At 36.6% G+C, this 22,560-nt stretch overlaps 1 protein-coding gene across 1 annotated transcript in view; it reads left to right on the top strand.

The window, feature by feature from the left end:
• Positions 1 to 22,560, top strand: part of ZNF407 (zinc finger protein 407) — a 441,403-nt gene that overhangs the window by 31,280 nt on the left and 387,563 nt on the right. Inside the window, exons 2-3 of the mRNA XM_034762507.1 lie at positions 2,473 to 7,359; positions 14,822 to 14,936. Coding sequence (XP_034618398.1) covers positions 2,532 to 7,359; positions 14,822 to 14,936 — 4,943 coding nt within the window. The 5' untranslated portion in view covers positions 2,473 to 2,531. The remainder of the gene's footprint in view (positions 1 to 2,472; positions 7,360 to 14,821; positions 14,937 to 22,560) is intronic.

Raw genomic sequence — 22,560 nt, 5'->3', positions numbered from 1 at the left:
GGAGTGGGGGTTGGATGGGGGGGCAGGGGTTCCGGGAACAATCAGGGGACAGGGAGCAGGGGTGTGTGGAAAGGGCAGGGGTCCCAGAGGGGCCATTAAGGAATGGGGGGGGGGGGGGGGGGGGGGGCAGGAGGCCTGGGGGGGGGGGGGCTGATAGGAGGTGGAGGCTGGGCCACGACCCCTTCCCCTAACCGGCCCTCCATACAATTTACGAAACCCAATGCGGCCCTCAGGGCAAAAAGTTTGCCCTCTCCTGATCTACAGTAATGATCCTTCTTACAATGTGAAAATGGTCAGAAAAATGGCTCTTTAAAAATGGGACCTTGTTGCTCTGTAGATATGCACCCTGCATATATTCTAAGTATTACTTGCTAATTTTTATTGATAAAAATAAGTTTACTTTTGTCAGTGCTACAGAGCCAATGCTGCGATAGGACAGTGAACATTAAAAATGTTTTAAGACCCTGATTCAGTCCAAACTCTTCAATATATCTTAATTTTAAGTATGTGTTTAAATCTCATTGACCTCAACAGAACTACTTGTTGTTAAGTTATGCACATGCTTTGATTAATCATCAAGTTCCAGAATCTTTGCTACTGATGATGAGGCATGAGCCAGAGAGGGTGCAGCTTGCCTTTCAAATCTCAGGTTGAATTTGCTCTGGTGACAGTTTATATATATACCTTGCAATCTGATTACATTTGAAATGTAGTCACTGAGTGCTGTACAGAGTCACTTTTCAGAGTTAACCTCACTTTAAGGGCTCAGTTCTCAGCTGGTAAAAATTGATGCAGCTCTTTTTGAAGATATATCCCTCGGCCCGCGCCGCTTCCAGCAGCTTCCATTGGCCTGGAGCAGCGAACTGTGGCCAGTGGGAGCTGCGATTGACCGGACCTGCAGACGCGGCAGGTAAACAAACTGGCCCGGCCTGCCAGGGGCTTTCCCTACACAAGCGGCGTCCCAAGTTTGGGAAAACTGCTGTACACTATTGTCTGGTTCAGCTTTGGAATTATTTATTGCTATCAAAATGCACATACAGTTATGGTCAGGGGCTCATGCATTCAGTGGAAACGGAACCAAAATTTGGCAGCTCACTAACTCTGGGTTCAGTGGCAAATTGATGTTTCTATGGTAGCATAAGGTAAATAGAAAAACATAGATTTGTATTGAATTATATATTTAAAATGGAGTATTCAATCAAATCATATTAACTTTATTACTTTAATTTTTATTTTAATATATACTTTCGGTTTGGAATGTTTTTTCTTTTTATTACACACACAAAAATGACAGATTTCCACAGAATTTGTTCAGGGGGCAGTTGGAGGATTCTGTATCTGGAATGGATCTGCCTTCTTTTGACATGGAGAGGAGGATCACACTGGGCTATTGGGGAAGAGTTGTATTGACAGTTGTTAGTGGAAAGGAGGTTTTCGGCTTCTGTAGTGGTGGAGGGGTTTGGGTTTTTTTGAGAGAAAGCACATGTTTTTTCTTTCCTTACTCTCTAGCACTTCTGTTACTTGTCTTTCTTCCACTGGAAAGTGTGTCCTATTGTTAACTTTTCCCCTTGGAAATGGCAGGTGGTTTCAGTAGGAGCATTTTGGCAATCACATGGCTTCATTTCCTCCATCAGTAGTGGTCACATTCTCTTCCTCTCATGCTGTGGCATGGGATGTGGGCAGAGGAAGGAAGGAGGGGCTTATACTTGTAAAGCTTAAAAGATGATATTTAGCTAAATCCTTCTTGATTCTTCAGTTTATCCAACAGGTCTTAATCACGGTCAATTCTGTCTTTAGAGCTTTTTAATTTGGGGTTAGTCAGCTTTTTTATTCTGAAATCTCTAGTTCTGGAAAAGATGGATTATCTGTTGTCCTCTTTGCTGAAGGCCATAGTAACTTAGAGTGCTATGTCTAGGCTGCCAGAAATAAAGGTCAGACTTCAAACTTGAGTGCCCAAGTATGGACAACTAAATCTTTATTTAGACACCTAAGTAAAAGTAGCCTAATTTTCAGGGGTGCTAAGCACTTGCAGCTCTCATTGCACAATACGACTTATGGCTAAATTGTGTAACCCCTTCTCACATTTGAGCACTTGCTCACACAAATAGTCTTATTGAAGCCAGTGATTTTACTCAAATAAGTGCTCACCAGAATGAGTAATGGCTCCACAGTCTGGCTTTAAAGCATGGGCATTATTTAGATGCCTATATGTGAATTTGATTTAAGTGCCATAACTTTAGGATTGTCTCTCTCACCAAAAGAAAGTGATCCAGTAAAAGATATTACCTCACCCACCTTATCTCTAGTTTTAGACAGTCCTTTTGAAAATGCTGGCCAATACCTTTAATTATGGCTGTCCCCATGACACTTTAGATCAGATTGTTGTTGTTAGCCTATACCTGGGGTATTAGCAAATTATGTTTGTTTTATGTGTGTACAAAAGACTAATAACAAAACTCTTTTATTTTATAGGTACTAGTACAGCCAAATGAGCTACTCCTGATACTAGAACTGTGCTGCCTTCATGAAAAATGGATGCAGAGGAAAATCAGAAGAGTGATGAAGTTGATGGGAGTTTACAAACTGATCTGACAGAAGATTCAATGAAAAATGTTTCAGTAGAAAATGCTGAATGTGATTCCTTATCTAACCAGGAAACAAGGTCCTTATCTGATGGAGTGCATAGGAGCCTTGAGAAGAAAGGAGAGGATAATGGCAAAAACAAAAGGGCATTATTAGAATCAACTAGCCTAGAAATTACTGAAGGGGACCAATTTGAAAATGAACATATCTCAAAAAGAATAAAGCTGGATTTTTCAAAACATACTAAAGGCAGTGAAGGCAAATCACTCAAACTCACAGTTAGGCAGGAGTCAATTGCAGAAACAGATAATATAATAGGTGGAGCCATAAAAAAGGTAGCAGTGAGTGACTGTGTCAGTGGTGACACACTTCTTTCAAATTCCTTGTGTCCACATTGTGATTTCAAAGCTGCCGATGCTACTGCACTGAAAATTCATTTGGAAAGTAAAGAGTCACAAAAAGTTCCATCTGCTGTTCCTGAAAGTACTTTCCAAGTGGAAGAAATTAGTGTTAGCTGTACAGTTGGCAATATAGATAAAGTTCTTAAATGCAAAACTTGTGATCAGTTCTTTCCCTCTTACCCTGATTTGGAAAAACATATTCAAGAAAGCCACTCAAAACAACCCAAAGAGCATGTGTGTCCCCACTGTAGTTATAAAGCAGAATACAGTTTAGCTTTACAAATACATATCAAGCAGGCTCATGGACAATCAATATTTTGCTGTGATCTCTGTGGTTTTCAGTGTGGTGAGGAGAATCTCCTACGTTCTCATTTCCTTGGCAAGACGCACCTTCGGCGTCAACATCTTGCTGCACGAGGAGGATTTGTACAGAGATTGACAAAAAGAACCATTCATAAAAAGCAGTATACGGCAGTCAAAAAGAAGAAAGTGAGAGCAAAATCTGGGCCCTATAAATCAAAGACAAGAACTGCTGATTCAAAAGAATTAAATGCTAGCAATAATCTGAAGGATTCGAAAGTAAGCTTTTCTAAACAAAGTGATGGCAGTGAACTTCTTGTCGAAATGATAACATCTAAAAATATTTCCACTGAAAAATCAGAGACTGTTACAGAGGAAAAAGAGTTTTCCTTCAGTGTAGAAGGAACCCATGAACTCCAGGCTGAAAGGCTAGAAATATCAGGGTCTTCAGAAGAAAATTTGAACAAACAAGAGCCCACCAGAAGTACCCAAAAGATAATTGGCAGTTTAAACACAACAAGGAGATTTGATAGATCAGGACATAAGAGAAATATTTTATCACTAAGAACTTCTTTCAGACAAAGTGGCTCTTTTAGATTAAAAAAGCAGGTTAAAGGAAGATATAGTTTGCTGGATGTTAGTAAAAGAGGCAAACCCAAATCTCACCGAACGCAGGTGAAACACAACTTCAGGACCCAGCTTAAACCAAGTAATTTAACGCCCAAATCGCCTAGAGAGTTAGAAATGGATGATGATGATGACATTAACAGTCAGTGTAAGGCTACCACAGAAATACAGTCTCTGAGTCAAGATAGGACAAATACCAGTTCTCCTAGCACTACAAAAACTGAGGATTCTCAGATGAAACCTGTTGCTGACAACAAAGTTCTACATACTTGCATTTACTGTGGTATTATTTTTCAGAACAGAAAAGGTTTGGAAATTCATGTTATAAGACATCATACAAAAGAAATGCATTTTCATTGTCAAACATGTAACTATTCCTGTGCAATCAGGGGGGACTTTGAACAACACTGTCAAAGTAATAAACATCAAATGGGGTGTTGTAATTTTAATTGTCACCTTTGTTCATTTATTTGCTTGAATGATACAAGCCTTGGAACTCACATGAGTGAAGAGCATAATATGCCCCATAATTGTATTATTTGCAATCTGTATTTTCTAACTGAGGAAGAACTGATAGATCATAAAACAACTGAGAAGCATATTAGTTTATTGGCTCAACAAAATACTTCTCAATCAATTAGCACTGATTTGTCTCTGCAGACTGCAGCTTCTACTACACTGGAATCAAATAATAATCTCCAAAAAATTGTAGATGAAATAGAAGTGACCATGGAGGATGAGCCCCCAAAGGCTTGCATGATAAATCATGGAAATGAATTAAAGCATTCTGTTCTCAATAAAACCCAATTTCAATGTAAAAAGTGTTTTTATAAAACAAGATCCTCCACAGTTCTTACAAGACACATAAAACTGCGACATGCACAGGAATATCATTTTCTTTGCAAAGCATGTAACCTTTATTCACTTAGCAAAGAAGGAATGGAAAAGCATATTAAAAGAAGCAAGCACCTTGAAAATGCCAGGAAAAACAATATTGGTTTACGTTTTGAGGAATGTATTGAAAGGGTATGTGTAGATGCAAGTGATGTTAAAAAAGTAATGGAGCCTTCCACTTCTGGCAATGTAAAGACTGAATTAGATAAAGAAAGTATACAGGCACCATCCTCTACTGTGGATAACACATCCACAAATAAAGAACTGGTTCCATCAGGTGAAATTACCAAAGACAGTGAGTTAGTTTTGGCCAATGCACCAAAGAGAGGGAGACCCAAAGGCACCATTTCTAGGACATGCACCCACTGCGGTCTTTTGGCCTCCAGTGTTACCAACTTGACTGTACATATTAGACGAAAGCACAGTCACCAGTACAGCTATTTGTGTAAAGTTTGCAATTATTATACTGTAACCAAAGGTGACATGGAACGTCATTGTGCCACCAAGAAACATAAAGGTCGTGTTGAAATGGAAGCTAATGGAAAACAAAGCACAGAGGTAGTTGTTTGCCCAGAAGGAGGTAATCTTGACTCCATTAGCAAGAAGATCAACAGCCCAATGGATATTTTGCATGAACATGTTGAGGATGATAGCCAGTCATCGGATTTGGATACTTCAGTCTTAGAAAATCAGGAAGAAGACCAGGGAAACTCCATTGAGGTAGAAGTCGACAATGTATCTCAACTCCCAGATCTGCCATATACTAAGAACCCTATAAATATAAAACAGCATGTATTTATGGAGCCAAGTAATGTTACTCAAGATGGTGACCCATGTTTTCAGAGAAGAGTTACAGGGGCAAATGACAATAAATGTGTACACTGTGAGTTTGTTGCTCATTCATCTTCTTCTCTAGAGCTGCATGTAAAACGGAAGCATACTAAAGAATTTGAATACTACTGCATGGCTTGTGACTACTATGCAGTTACTCGTCGAGAGATGAGTAGGCACGCAGCAACAGAGAAGCATAAAATTAAAAGACAATCTTATGTTTGTTCTTCCTCTGGAGAGGAAGCAGATACAACAGATATTGCCAAAGAAACCTCTGTTATGTCTCCAAAGGATCATCAGCAAGACACAGAAGAATTTCAGACAGTTTCAGATGAAACAAAATATGTCAACAATGCTAAAGTTCAGGACGATCAAACTCTGAAAAGCTTAGCTGACTGTACTGTCTTAGATGGAAATACATCTTCAGAAATTTTGAAACAAGATGGTGCCCACAATGCAATGGGAGTTGAAGTTGAGGAGGAATCGAATGGAGGAGCAAATCCCCTTTATGAAGTCTTCCAACAAACATCTCAAAAAGATGAAGTTAAACTTAGTGAGGTGATACCTCTTAAAGAAGTAGTCATTTGTGATTTGCAGAAAAATGGGCAAGATCCAATCAATTCAAATTTCCATTGCACTGTAGAAAAACAAAATGTTTCAAATGACATGAATGCCCCAAACTTGGATTCCAAAAAAAGTGGGAAAACTTTAGAAGAAAATGGAGAAAACCTTGAAAACGAGTATAAAAATACTGAAGTTCTTGAAGAAGAATTACTAACAGAAACTTCTCCACATGTGCCAGCTCTTCCAGAAACCTATAATTTAGCAGAGCAGTCAAATCTTGATGAAAACATTAGAAATACTGTTCAAAATGTACATAGCTTAGAGGGTGACAGAAGCTTCCGAAGGGATCCTACTGTAGAGGAGGAGGAAGCCCTTATGGAGGCAAAACATGAAGCAGAAGTAACTATAAACAACAACATTTGGGAGGCAGATGGCTCAACAGCTGAAGGCATGCAAGAAACTAGTAATGAGGCTTTGGAAACTGTTATCAGTACTGATGATAAAGGAAAGGCAATGCAAAATTTTGGCCAGTTTGATTCTTCTATAGTAAGATTAAAAAGTCATCAAGATGGAGAGTCCACTGACCACTCCGATGAAGGACAGATGTCAGGTGGAATGAAAGTTAGTGAGATAACTGTAAAAATAGATAGCTCACAAGGTGGTGGGAAAAAGAAGAAATCTGAAGGAAATCCTCTTGGGGAATCGACACGTATTCGTTGTGATGACTGTGGTTTTTTAGCAGATGGTTTAAGTGGACTAAATGTTCACATAGCCATGAAGCATCCTTCAAAAGAGAAACATTTTCATTGTTTACTCTGTGGAAAATCATTTTACACAGAAAGCAACCTTCACCAGCACTTGGCTAGTGCTGGTCACATGAGAAATGAACAGGCAAGTGTGGAAGAGTTACCGGAAGGAGGCGCCACCTTTAAATGCGTTAAGTGCACTGAGCCCTTTGATTCTGAACAGAATTTGTTTCTTCATATTAAAGAACAACATGAAGAATTACTGCGGGAGGTGAATAAGTACATTGTGGAAGACACTGAGCAAATCAACCGAGAAAGAGAGGAAAATCAAGGCAATGTGTGCAAGTATTGTGGCAAGATGTGCAGAAGTAGCAATTCCATGGCCTTCCTAGCTCACATTCGAACCCATACAGGTATGTAAGCATAAAATTTGCAGCCAATATCTTTTGACAGAAGTGGATTATGATCTCTCTTTCCTCTGCATCTGCCATACTTTTCCTTGTTAATCTCTTTAACGTTTCAAATAATCCAGAATTCGTATAGCCTTGTGAATGTGTGCTGTCTCCTGAGCTATTGATGAAATTCAAAAGTATCTATGTGACAGGAACTATGGTGGTCAGAGGGCAGGAAACTCGGAGGGTTTCTTGTAATTTCCTTAAAAGTACTTAAGTGTGGTTACCATATTGCCTTTAAAAAATCATAAGACTTTTCTCCTTATTCCAGGTGTTAATAATTAATTGGTTCTTATGTTATTACTATGCAGCACTTTGGGTTTTAGAGAACACATTAGCAGTTCTTCATAACTTGTCTCCCGTATAGTTGCTAAAAGTTTCAAAATGGTTTACTTCATTTGAATTAAAAGTTAAACTTTTACATATAATGCTTCAGTGACAGTCATTTGATATTGCATCATTCCTTCATAAATATATTAAGCAACTAAATTTTGTCATAGAAAATAAGTTATTAAAAATTGGAAATAGTTTTTAGAAGATGGTATGTAATGTCAACGTGGTACACATGGATATAGCACCTGCTTTAGTTTATGTGCTGTATCACACTTTCCATTCCTTTTTATGTTCAATTTTAAGTGGAAAATTTAAAAACATTTTTGCAGAAAATGCATAAGCTGTAGTTCTAAATTTATGTAAAAATTCACTGCTATGTTTCTATAAACCTGCCATACATTCTTTATTTTAAATAGACAGCTTTTCTAAATCACTGAGCTCTGCTTAGACAAGTGGTGTCTCCATGGTTGAATTTATGAGTGGATTTGAATAATAAATTCACATTTCAATGAACATATTTTCATTAAAACTCTAAGGTTTATTTTACTGTACTTTTAAATAATGGCTTATTATGGAAGCTATAGTTTAAATTCATGCAGAATTTGAAACTTAGTGCATGGTTACAAGCAAGAGAACAAAAAGGTAAGAAACAAGAAACATTATAAAAGAATAATAATTCTTGGCATAATCCTAAAATAGTTTTGTAAGTTTTCATAGAAGAAGGCAAGGCCATGACTGGACAACATGTTTAAAATTAATCTAGGGGAGCATGGACATTGCATTTCAAACATCTTCAGGTATGTTAGTGTAAATACAGTATTAATTTTCACTGACTATTTATACACATGCTTAGTACTTTCAACATCATTTCTATCCTGTCAATAATATATTTGTGTAATGCTTCAGCAAACATTTAACTTTTGAATATGAAGTTAAGTCTTTAGAAGCACAGTCATGTTCACATGGTCAGAACAGCTGTATAAACCCTTAATATGCCCTCTTAAGGCAGATAAAACTGAATAAAACTAAGGGGAAGATGCTAATGGAGCTCTCTTTAGAATTCTTTATGCAACTGTCTGGTCAAGACATGTTGCTTATAATTGATGTGTCCATTACTTGAATTCTCTTGTAATTATAGTCAATAAGTCTTGTAAATGTGTTAAAGCTCACTAAAAGCATACAAATTCAAGAACAGAGTAAGGCTAATAATTTAAAATAATCAATGTAGGCATTTCAGCACTTAATTTCCCTTGTGTGTTGATAGCTGATCATTCTTAATCCATTAAGATTTATTTAGTCGTTTACAATGCAAAATAGGTTTGCACTGGTCACTTGTGCCATTTGAAAATGTCCACCAGGTTAAGTGCAGAATGTAGTCCATTAGTCTTCCTTGACTATATGTATTAATTGCATTTAAAATCAAGTTAATGTGGATGTGAAAGTGAGGTAACTATCAATATATGACAAAGCAACCCTACTTACATAAGTTACATCATTGATTGTAACATTTAGTAAAAGTTAGCATACTTTTTAACATCTTGTAAGGGTCTGATCACCAAGTGTATTTTTATTGTGCTTTAGATTGGCCCTAAACATACAAAACAGCAGGCTTCTGGGAATTGAATACAAGTCTACCATTTATTTTTGCAAGTCATTTTTGGTGGAAAGTTACAGAACAGGTTTTAATCTGTGCTCTCTTTTCTCAGCACCTTAAAATGAATTGCTTTTCTGATACTTTGCTTATGCAAATGAAATAATAATGCTGGGACTTTTATTAATAGTTAACTGGAAGAGAGCTTACCCTTCCAAACCCTGTTTTCATATTTGTGATTTACTGTATGTTTTATATAACCTCTTCTTCCCATTTTTATCACAATGAAAGCAATTGATAAGAAATAAATGGTTTTTGGTAAGCAAGAATGGTGGCAGGAGGAAGAAACCTACTGTACTATACTGCATATTCTGTTTTGGTTAAACCTAGCAGGACAAACAAGTACAATATGTTTCCCTATCTCACCTGCACTACTATAACACCAGCTGTATCGTACGAGATGAGTTTTTCTATTTCTTATTCCTCTTCTTGCTAAATCTTACTTCAGGAACACTCTCCTCCCCCTCACACACAATATTGAAAACCCTCTATTTTATATTATTTGGAATCATTAGTAGCTTTTTTTTGGAGGATGGAAAAATATTACTAATGATTCCAAATAGTAGAATACAGAGTGTTTTCAAAATGCCTTAAATTAATTCCAAGAGATTTTCACATAGCAAATGAGAAGGGATGTTATGCCAGAGAGGAGATAACAAGCAAGTCCATCACATATTGACAAGTGAAAATGAGCAAGTGTAAAATAAAACAAAAGGAATAGTAAAGGTGGAAGACTTTTTTACTTACAATTCAAGGAGGTCCTATAATCTTAATTAACAATCAGAATTTCTGAGGTAAAATCGCCTGCAGCCCTGTCATCTTTGAGGGGGCCAACAAGCATGCAGACAAAGGAGATCCAGTGGATATAGTGTATTTAGATTTTCAGAAAGCTTTTGACAAGGTCCCTCACCAAAGGCTCTTAAGCAAAATAAGCAGTCATGGACTAAGAGGGAAGGTTCTCTCATGGACTGGTAACTGGTTAAAAGATAGGAAACAAAGGGTAGGAATAAATGGTCAGTTTTCAGAATGGAGAGAGGTAAATAGTGGTGTACTGTACTGGGCCCAGTCCTATTTAACATATTCATAAACGATCTGGAAAAAGGGGTAAACAGTGAGGTGGCAAAATTTGCAGATGATACAAAACTACTCAAGATAGTTAAGTCCCAGGTGGACTGTGAAGAGCTACAAGAGGATCTCACAAAAGTGGGTGACTGGGCAACAAAATGGCAGATGAAATTTAATGTTGATAAATGTTAAGTAATGCACATTGGAAAACATAATCCTAACTATACATATACAATGATGGGGTCTAAGGGCTGGTCCACACTAAGCCCCCAGTTTGAACTAAGATACGCAACTTCAGCTACGTGAATAACGAAGTATCTTAGTTCGAACTTAAAGGTACTTACCGTGGGTCCACACGCGGCAGGCAGGCTCCCCCATCGACTCCGCCTATTCCTCTCATGGAGCAAGATTACCGGCGTCGACGGCGAGCACTTCCGGGATCGATTTATCGCGTCAAGACAACACGCGATAAATCGATCCCAGAAGATTGCTTGCTTGCTGCTGAACCAACGGGTAAGTACTGTGACAAAGTTCCTCCTCTATCTTGGTGGGTCCTGCGCTTATTGGCAGATTTTCTTGCCTCAGAGATTCACCATGTGGGTTGGGGAACAGCCCAGAGACCTTCCCCTCTGGGAAAACCCACAGTCCAGGTCAATTGGGAGGTTTGGGGGGAACCCAGGCCCGCCCTCTACTCCGGGTTCCAGCCCTGGGCCCTGTGGACTGCAGCTGTCTATAGTGCCTCCTGTAACAGCTGCATGACAGCTACAACTCCCTCGGCTACTTCCCGATGGCCTCCTCCAAACACCTTCCTTATTCTCATCACAGGACCTTCCTTCTGGTGTCTGATAACGCTTGTGCTCCTCAGTCCTCCAGCAGCACACCCTTTCCCTTTCACTCTCAGCTCCTTGCGCCTCTTGCTCCCAGCTTCTCACACTCCTACCACAAACTGAAGTGAGCTCCTTTTTAAAACCCAGGTGCCCTGATTAGCCTGCCTTTCTAGAAGCTTCTTCTTAATTGGCTTCAGGTGTCCTAATTAGCCTGCCTGCCTTAACTGGTTCTAGCAGGTTCCTGATTAATCTAGTGCAGCCCCTGCTCTGGTCACTCAGGGAACAGAAAACTACTCATCCAGTGACCAGTATATTTGTCTTCTCCCAGACTCCTGTACCCTACTGGTCTGGGTCTGTCACAATATAGACGTACTCTAAATTAGCTGTTACCACTCAAGAAAAAGATCTTGGAGTCATTGTGGATAGTTCTCTGAAATAATCCACTCAGTGTGCAGTGGCAGTCAAAAAAGTGAACAGAATGTTGGGCATCATTAAGAAAGGCATAGATAATAAGAAAATATCATATTGCCTCTATATAAATCCATGGTATGCTCACATCTTGAATACTGTGTGCAGATGTTTGGGATTTCATCAGATTTCTTAGGCTAAATAAGGGATGGCACACACGCACAAAAGCCCAAGGACGGTAGAAAGTATGGTGTTGATAACTCAGTAGGTGATACTCCTCACTCTCTGTTAATGCATGGTGCTAGTGAATACTTTGGCACTGAAAATGACATTGTTGGAGGCTTAAAACTGAGGCTTTGAATATTTCTTGTCACTGGAGACCCATGATGCCTTTTACCAGAATTAAGTTTATTAACTCCGGTGGTCTGGTGAGATTGCACCACAAATCATTATATTCTACCTTCTACATTTTCTGTAGTTTCTATTTTTTTTTCATTTCCCTTTTAAAGAAAGATGTTGCTATCACACGATGGCTGCTCTGTTTCCACACCACAGATTGTGAGTGATATGATCCCTATATTTATTAAAGCTCTTTCGTTGGAAAGGTTCTGTAAATGAAGGTACTACAACTGTTTTGAAATTAATTAAGAACCAAGTGTAAAGCCAGTGAACAATGTCTCATTTCACAGAACAAAGAAAGTACTGAGATAATAAAAATATGGCCAAGAAAAATCTAGGTTGGGAAAAATATTGTTTTAAGTACTCGTTCAGAAAATGCAGAGTTTTGCCCAATTGATTTGACTTTATGAATCTAAAGTTTATATGTTAGGTATAAAATATATATGTATAGATTTGTTCTACCCAGAAGAGATTTTGGACCAAATTTGGTGCCACCAAGTTAAAAGGACCTTTACTGTTTTTGTTTCAGACAATAGGTACTGGCTGTAACCTTCCAGTACTTGAATTTTCATGGTGTTTAAATGGAGATGTTAACAGACATTCAGCTGTGTATGTGAGAAAAAAATTGTCAAGGCCTCAGTGATTTTTGGTTGAGAGCAGTCAACAGAAAAATACATTTATGTATTGTCAGCACAGTGTAGCCATGAACACTAAGACCAGACTGAACTATAGTTTTTCACAAAGGAGTCATGTAAATTGAAAACAGCAAAGGTCTTATACAGAGCCCTGTGGGATACCTGCAGTAACAGAAAGAGGAACAAATTTACAATTTAATCTGTGAGAGAGAGAAACCAAAAAAATAGGGTTGAATCCACAGGATATTTGAATTCTGTGAAATAAAATGGCAATATAACTACTGGTAGAGGTTTTTTTTTTTATCATATCTGGCTATAGCCTTGATATTATTAATTGTGTAATTAGTCTTGAAGCTCATAAGTTAGAACATCAACTTTAACGTTTTTTATTTAATGTGAAGGTATATTGACACTATTCAAACTTATTTTATTTGCATGGGTCCCTTTATAGAATACAGTGTTGATTTGGAATGTCACCAAATTAATGTTTAATTTAGTTTTATCAGGATCATTTAAATAAACTGGGGTTTTTCAGTGTGATTGATAGAATGTGATTGCTGTTAGCTGCAGTCTCAACCTGCTTTTGACATTTAAACATATAAAGCTGACTAGATATAACCATTCAGGTGCTAAATATTTTTTACATCTTCTAACAGTAGAAATGGAAGTATTAAGAGATCTTGCTTCATTGTCATTGAACTGTGAAATATTCAACCTTGTCTGCCCGTGCTTAGTACTGTTGACTTTTTTATTTCTGCTAGAAGATTAAAATTAAATGCTTCATTTTTTGTCAGCTTTTGGGAATTAAATTGAAATTTAAGACTCTAAAATTTTTTACTAAGATCCTCAATTTCAACAAAGTATTCTTGGAGGATATTCTATTTTCAAGGACACAGCACAAAGGTTCATTGATCAAGTATGATATACTATAACATTTTTCTTATCAGAGTCTTTATGTGTATTTATTAAAGATCACATATTTCATATTATGCTTAATGCTATTGGAAGACATACTTCACAAAACATACTAAACATAATTTGAAGAATCTCTGAACATGTTGTACTTAATTTTAAATGCAATTCTGTGATTTTGATTTATTGATTTTAAGGATTTACTAGTTAGAAAATTGGAAAGTGTTACAGCATACTTTAAAATAAAGTGTCATTGCTTAGTAACCTACGAATGGACATCTGCCACATTTAACCATTATACTGCAGTTGTAATGCAACTTTCTCATCTTGACTGGGGAGTCAGTGTTAATCAAGATACATTATTTCTGTACAGACTTTTTTCTGGCCTGATATGTTCAAACAGAATAGGTTATTCCTACCTCATTAGACATTTTTTAAAAATAATTCTTTGGTTTTCACTGGCCATTTAATAATAAAGTTTGTTCTTAAAATAAATAATAAGCAAAATGTCAATACTTCTGGTTTGCAGAAGCATAAATTCTTGACCATAAAGCAGTCATAAAGGCATAATATTTTACCCACTGTATAGTCATACATTGCATGTCATTACAATAGCAAGGTGATGAATCATTCTCTAGGCATGACAGAAGAAATTTGAAATACCAATGTTACTGTGAAATCTATTCAAAGTCAGAGGAATATAGTAAAATTAAATGAACTTATCATGCATATTTACTTTAAGAACAAGGATATTTTTAAGTTTACATCTTTCATCCAAACTTTTTGTGGCCATTAATTGACTTAGCTATTTTGAAAATGGGGAAAGGTGTAGAAAAACTTTGATCACCTCATTTAAATGGTATCGTCCTAGTATATTGTCTTCTGATTTTAATACTCTTTATAAAAAGTAAATGGTTATTAAAAGTTCAGTATGAAAGTAGTTTCAGTGAGCTTAAGGAATGTCATTTCAGTGAACTTAAGGAAATTCTCTTTAATGGGAAATCTATGGTACATATCTGTATCCCTGAAGTGATAAGTGTATGTAATAACTTCTTTTGCGAGACAAAATTCTTAAACGGTAAATGTGGGATATATTTTTTAAAGGTTATTTTTTCCAAGGAATTTTTATTTCTTTAACCATGAGTAATATATTATTCTAATTCAACTCGTATCTTATGCTAAATTTTACTTAGGATCAAAGCCATTCAAGTGCAAGATATGCCACTTTGCAACAGCTCAGCTCGGAGATGCCAGAAACCATGTCAAGAGGCACCTTGGGATGAGGGAATACAAGTGTCATGTCTGTGGGTGAGTAAATTGAAACAGTTTCTACGATGGTTAACCAGGAGAAGAGTGCAGGATATGCATTGTTTCAGAATTCAAAACTGTGATGTGAGCAAGAGTGGCTAAAATTATGCATGCATATCCTCCTTTCCATTGTTATGGTAAATTCCTTAAATACAGTTATGACATTCTTTTCCCACTTCTAATCCTGCACTGAAGATGAGCAATTTTACGGGCTACAAGGTCAATTTGAACCTGTAATCTGTAAATTGACTAAATTATAGGATGTTCATTCACATTGCCAGGGAGAACTGTAAATTCCATTTAAAGACATAAAAAATATATAATACAGACTTTACTCTGTGTGTATGTGGTGTGTCCCGTTCCCCCCCCCCACACCCTGTACTGTTATAATTTTAGTTCCATTAACAGATCTGTGGGCACTATTAGGTATTTCATTCCTTAGGAAAACAAAACAGAAGACGGGCTTTCAGACAACTGGATATAAAATATTACATGCATACTATGTTTTTAAAAAATTGAAGTATTTAATAGATGTTTGTGTTCTTGTTTGTTACAAAAAATTCCTGTTTTTCTTTCTTACTTAATGGTTATTTCTTCAGAAGGATCATTCATAATGTTTAATTGTCTTTCAAATGTGTTGCATTTAATAGGAGGCATTGAGACTCCTTAATGCAAAACTAATTAATTTAGCAGAAATGTTTAAAAGGTTTTAAAATGCCATGGCATATATGGTACATCATAGGATATTCAGAGTTGGATTTTAATACCCTACTTCTGATTAAAAATATATTTTAATGTTATTATGTGAGAGAATTAACTAATATATGCATCATATAAAAACACTTTATGCAAACCTGTGTCACCTGCTGTAGAGGTCTTATGGCTAATGTGTAAAATAGCACAGGTTCAATTAGATAATGCATTGCACACATGAATGGTATGGTGGGATGTTAGGGATATTATTCAGCAGGAGGTTCTTGTAGTTATCATTTGCAATACATATTTATTGCAGGACAAAGTGAGTTTCACATTTCAAAGGACAAGTGAATCTTCAGCTGAAAATGCAGCTGAGTGATTTTCACTGATTTATCTATCTATTTTACAAATAATTTTGCAAGGAATGTTATTAGATACTTTGGGTGATTTTATTCAATTGGGGTAATTGATGGTTGAGTTATTTAAATATGAAGTAAATTTATGTGAAGTTTGTCCTTAAGTTCACATAAGATCAGTAGTATGATGACTTTTGTTACTTCTTATATTAGCTACAAGATTCAAGTGCAACATGGGACATCTTTTTAATAGACGTCTTTTTAGGCATTTTAAAAATCCTGTTAACAGTTTTTACCCTATAAATTACAGTATATTTTGTGTGAAGGATAATTAACAAATACATGTGCACCAAAAACAAAGAGAACAAAGCTTAGACTTTGCTTTAAAGTTGTCAACAAACTTGTCTATTACTTCACAATTCAACATCCCATTGACTCACATTGAAAAGTTAGCGTATTATTTAATTATCATATCAACCGAGAAATAGCTTTTGTAATCACCAAATCATTAAGTTCATATCCCCTACAGAGAAGAAATTAATTGTGAGGAGAATTTGGCACATTTTCTGATATCAAAAGCTCAGTCCTATTTAGTATTGGCATGGTACTAAAATATTCTTAGAACTTGCAACAGAAAACATATAACTATCAAGAACAAAACATATTTGTATGACTTAAGCTATGGAATTAAGTCTATTAGTCACTTTGCTAGGCTAATTGTTTACTACATGCTGTTGAAATGTCATACTGGTAGCCAAATAGCTATATATTTATATTGTTGTATAGAGTTATGCCACTAATCTTCATTTACAACATAGATCTGTGTATTTTATATATAATAAAACAACAAGCCAAAGAGACATCCTCCACCACCACCACCCTCTGCGCACAAAAATCTGGTTTATAGTGCAGTTTAGTCCTTTTGCAGTTTAAATAATCATCACATTTCACTTGATATGCACCAAAAATGTATTTTAACAGTTATATATTAACATTGGTTTAATTGGAAAAGACATCTTTACACTGAAGCTAACAATCCTGAAGAATTAAAATGGATTCGAAGAATAAGGAATGACCAATGCAGTTGAACTGTAGACCAAATAATGAATATGCCATCCTTAATGTGGAAGAAGGGGGAAAAAAAGTATAATAGCTTGTGCTGTATTTCTGCCGTATTAATTGAAAGGATAGAAGAGTACGTAGGTTAAAAAATAAAGTAGCAACATAAAAAAATTGCTAGGATTGGCTATCGGATTAGTGGCACTATAGAGCATTGGTACATTAACACCACTGACAATGTCAATTCATTATCATTGATGGCTAAATAATCTTAGAAATGCTCAGTGGACCTATTAGTTCCTGAACATAAGCAGCTCATGCTGCATTTCTTCATTAGCTTTAATTGCTATAAATTTTACCTTTTTAAAAATCATGCTTTAAGAGGTGAAGTGATCTTTCAGGAACATTAACTCTGTAATTTTGTCACAAACAGAAGGTCCTGCACTATGTTTTCTTTTCTGCAGTAGTTAATATTCTATCCTCTGACTTTTGGATTCATAGGAATAAGCCCTCTGCTAGCTGTAAGGATAAATTGTTTTTCAAATGCTGTTGAACCTGTTCAGGAACCTTTTCAAGGTGAAATGTCAGTGCTAGGTTGTGGTTTATTGTAGTCTCAGGATATCACTTGATTGTTTTGAAGCAGTACAATTTCCTTTTGGATCGGAAACTAAAATATTTGTAAAAATAAATATGCCAAACCAGCCTTGATTCTTTTAGGCTTGTCTAAACATTTCAGTTGCTCAGAATATATTATATGTACTGTATGCCACAGAAAGGTAATTTACCTAGCTATAGAAAAACTAGAACCATTTTCTGTTTTCTTTTTTAATTTAAGTATAGGTTTTTTTCAGCTGCACAGCAGAAACTCCTTGACAGAGAAATTGGACAACACTAATCTTTTAACATTTGAAATAAACCAACTGCTCCTCATTTCCTTGTCGGCAGATGTGTTGTGATTGTTTTCCATTCCCCATATCCACGACTGGAAAATATATCCATTATTTGAGAGGGTAGTATCTATTTTCTGAGTCAACTGCTACATATTTAAATTTAATTTAAAATATCTGGCTATTAATTTGCCTGAGACACTTGAGTTAGATTAGCAAATTTTAGTGGTTGCCCAGCATTTAGAATTTTTGTTTCATTTGCCCAGTGGCGTGCTTATGTTTATCGTGTGCTTTTCAAATTGTATGCCTCAGGTAGAACATGAAAAATACATTGTTCTTCAGATTTTGAACAGAATTTATAGGCAACATATACATCTACTTTTCCCTTGCCTTTGCTTTCAGAAACAGATTTTATTGTTTTAAGTGGGGTGGTGGTGGTGGGGGTATAGGAACGTGTTTCAGCTAAGAGTGCTTCTTTCTCTCTGTCTTTCCGTCTTTCAATTTGGCTTTTTAATAAGGATCTGCTGAAGAAAATTGGTGTCAGGTAGGTTTTGGGGATATTTTTTAACATTTAAAACATGCACAAAGCCATGCACACACACGGTTTAAAAGACTTCTGTTTTATTATCTTCATATTGTCATTATTCTGATTCCAGATATAATAGTTCAGTGCTTTAAGAAGCGACAGTGTATTTTTGCATAGACAACTTTCGTCTTGATTTTCTTGACGTTTTACTCAGATTTCCCTTTCTTGTGGTTCTTATTTCCACACCTCCCAGAAATGTTTTGAAATTCCTTTTCTCATTTAACTTTGGGAGAAATTTTTAGATGTGCTGCTGAATAAGCCAGCACTAATAATATTAATATTAGTCAACTTTGAGAATAGTTTTAAAAGCCCTAAAGATGCAAATGACTTCAGTTTATATGTTGACACTATAATTGGTGCTATAGATAGTCTGGTGGTCTCAGAATCTGTATAAAGTCCAGTCTTTTCATGACAGTGGTTGATCATCTGAGGAAAATATTTGCAGCTAAAACAGGTGTGTTAATTTATCTATATCTTTATTAATGGGGATCTACTTTGACCTGTCAAAAGATACCAGACATAATGCAAATAAATGGTCAGTAGACTTTTTTTTTCTCCATTAACTCCAGATTTTTGAGTGGGTAGTTTTAGCATCAGGATACTTACTTACTGTACTTGCTTGCATTTAGCCTTGTGAATAACATGCTAATTTCTAAACTTATCCATAGGAACAGAGAAAATGTACATTGGGTTTTCAGGGGTGCTGTAATCTACTATAAATTAACTATTTATTCTTGTGTGCTTTAAGAAACCTTAAATAGAAAGTTGCAACTCCAGTAAAACTATTTTTGTGTGGTATTACCTAGTTTTTGTGCATTAGAAGGGATCTCAGTGTAGATGATTATAATGTCACTTTCTGACCTTTGCAGCTTGAATAATTGTAAATCATTGCTTCATAACGTGTCAGAGAATGTCTGTACTAGGCAATTAAATGGCAGAATATAATAGACCAAATTATTGCCTGTCATGTTTTCAACAACACAGTTAGTATTTGAGTTACACTTAATCATTACGTGCATTAGCAACTTCATTGGAATCCAGCTTCAGGCTGAGCATGAAATACATTACATTATTTAAACCTCTAATGGTAGAAGTCATTTATTTGTGTTGAAGTGTACAACATGCAGAGTTTCATAAAGCAAGGAACACTTGAGAGCTTAATTTATCCAAATCAAAGTCTAAATGCAGATAAACAGAAGTGGCAAAAATTAGTAATTTTTATAGACTGGAAATATTTAAAAATACATGGTTGTGAGTAATTGTAGGCAGCAGGAATAAATTAAAATCACTATTTTTAGTCGGCTCAGAGAACTAAAGCTGTTGTGTATCTAAATCATCAAGTGCACCATGGAATTGCATTTTTGACTGAACAATTAATTACACACATCATATCTACAGATGTATCCAAACAAAAAAATGTTTGGTTTAGCTATTTTAGGTTTAAGATTTATTTGTATTAGAAAGACAACGATTCTAGATCTAAATGTTCCTGAACTTCTATATCCAGATTTTGCAGTTTGGACCCATGTTCATGCGGGTACGTGTGTTTGCTTTAATAAAGAAAATGAGTTAAAATATATAACAGCAGTCTATGCTGACAATACATTTTAAATAAATTAATATGGCAATGCTAGAGAGTAAGGTGGAGTAAGATAATGTGTGTGTGTGTGTTTATTATATATGTTTCTGATTTTTGTTCAATTATATATCATCCTTTTAGATTTGCAGATTTATCACCTAGTATGTAATCTCTGTTTTTACAGTTTAAGATATTTAAAATGCAAATAATTTGCTTATACTCACAAAAGTCCCCAGCATCTCTTTAGCAGATGATGGTGGTTTGCACACTGTTATATTTTGGATAAGACCATCTTGATGTGCTTGGAAGTTCACTGGGGATTGGCCTGAAGTTAAAGCAAATATTCTAGTTAACAGGGAAGACAGAGCGATTTAGTGAAAGTATCCTCTAGTTAACGACTTGGCAGCATGCTTCACTAGTGTCTACTGTCTGGCTATACTGGAAGAAGGACAGGAGACATTGGATATGGTTTAATTAGGCAACAACTTTATTATTAACTGTCTGGGAGTACTCGGCAGATGAGTGTTCAGTGTAGGTAACTCCATGATCATTTCAATATCTATCCAGGGGTCTTCCATCATCTCCCCCCACCTTTCCATCCTGGTTCACTAGCCAACCTGCTGCTAGGACCTTACCCTCTCCCTCACCCCTTGAATGAGGATTAAGGTGGACTATAAAGGGTGGGGGATTAGCTCCCTTATGACCCAGTCATAGGAGCCCCATACAACCCTGTTTCCATTCCTTTAACAAACACCTCCTTTAAATACTTTACCCAAACCATTTATCTGATAACTCTATCCCTTCCCTACAGAGTCCCTGCACTGGACATCTGCCCCATGCTTATAGAATGAGTTGTCTAAGTCTCTTCCATGCGTGCCCCAACTAAGTCCCACCTCCCCAAACCCTCTGTGGGGAAGGTGAAAAAACTCTCATTCTTCCTTGGCCAATCTGGCAGTGATGGAAAAATTCCTTCCTAGCCCTCCGAGAAAGGAGTGGCTACTGCAGTGCCCCCAGTGGATCCAGCGGATCCTGACCACATCTGGTATTTTGCCACTTTCAAGGGTGGGAGCTTGGGTGCTGCTCTGCTTGGTGCAGGTGAAAGAGAGCTTCCCCTGCCCAGCTTGCACCAGCACCTTCCATCTGGGAGGAAGGGGGTGAGTCAGCATCCTCACACTGACTGCTCTGTGTCTGTAGCAATGTCCGAGCCTTTGCCCTTAAAAAGGTATATCTCTTCCCCCTGCAAGCCAGACAATTCCCCCCCGCCCTCCCGCTTAAGGTGTGCTGTGGTCAGTATTGCAAATGGGGCAGAAAAGTCGAGACCAACTTTCCTATATAATAGTTCATTTTTGAAAATGTCCTTTTATCAATGTGTAACGTAATTGAATTATTATCTGGCTTTAATTGAATTATTATTATTGTACTTGCTGAAGTGAATAGGCATGAAAAGTACATACTTAAGTGAATATGTGTTTGTATTTGAATTAGGGACATTGGTGATAATTTATACTAATATCTACTATATATAACCTCTGCAATGCACTTCCAAACTGTAATTATAAAGCTACACAGACTTGTGAGTGTGATATATGTGCCATGAATAACTAGTGCAGCTTCTTTTAGAAGCATTCCCCTTTCTATTTATTTTTTAAACTATGGATGGTTCTGAAGTACAGGATACTTTATTGGACCACATAAGCATTTATTGCAGGAAAGGTCCAGTGTGCAATAAGACATTAAAGTGATTATGAATGTTACCTCACACTGAGCTGTCCTTGCTTGTATTATGGTTAGGCCCATCATCAAATTGGCAAGGTTTTCCAAATCTTTTCAAACTGAAGAGCACACTGGCTAATAAAAAAAAATTGTATGGTGAGATGTCTGTCTATGGATTGTGAAAGGTTTCCTGTGACAGGGTGCAAAGGCACTACTGTAGATCTGGCTTATAGCAAACTAACATTCTGCTCAAGTCTACTGCACATATAAAAAGTGTTTGGATAAAGGGGCAGGGCTATCGATCATAAACACATGGGAGATAAAGCCATTATTCTTGAACTTGGATGCCTAAAGATAAGTACCTAAACAAGTGGTCTGATTTTCATAGATTCAGCTTAGCATTACTGAATATTAGAGCACTGGTTTAGTTGGCACTCAAGTTTGATAGTGTTGGCCTCCCTTAAAGCACACCCTATCGGAAAGACTTACTGGTAGGTAGAAGGAGATAGAACTGAAGTTAGCAGGGGTTGGTCTAACACAGAAGCCTTGGAGAAGGAAAAGTGTCATAACAGGTATTTGTTATAGCCTGAGCAGGGCTTTTTTGTTTGAAACCTTAGTGTTGTTTCATTTTGCTAAAACTAGAGATAGACTTGAGTCACAATTAGGATTTGGATATAGATCCAAATTTGAGGTTTTGCAAAGCTTAAGAGAAGTTTGGATTTACTTTTCTGGTTTAATCTGTTATGTA

Source organism: Trachemys scripta, chromosome 2, assembly GCF_013100865.1.
Source record: "Trachemys scripta elegans isolate TJP31775 chromosome 2, CAS_Tse_1.0, whole genome shotgun sequence".
In the NCBI taxonomy this organism is placed as follows: Eukaryota; Metazoa; Chordata; order Testudines; family Emydidae; genus Trachemys; species Trachemys scripta.
The sequence above is the reverse complement of the archived record's forward strand: the minus strand, read 5'-3'. Positions and strand labels throughout refer to the sequence as shown.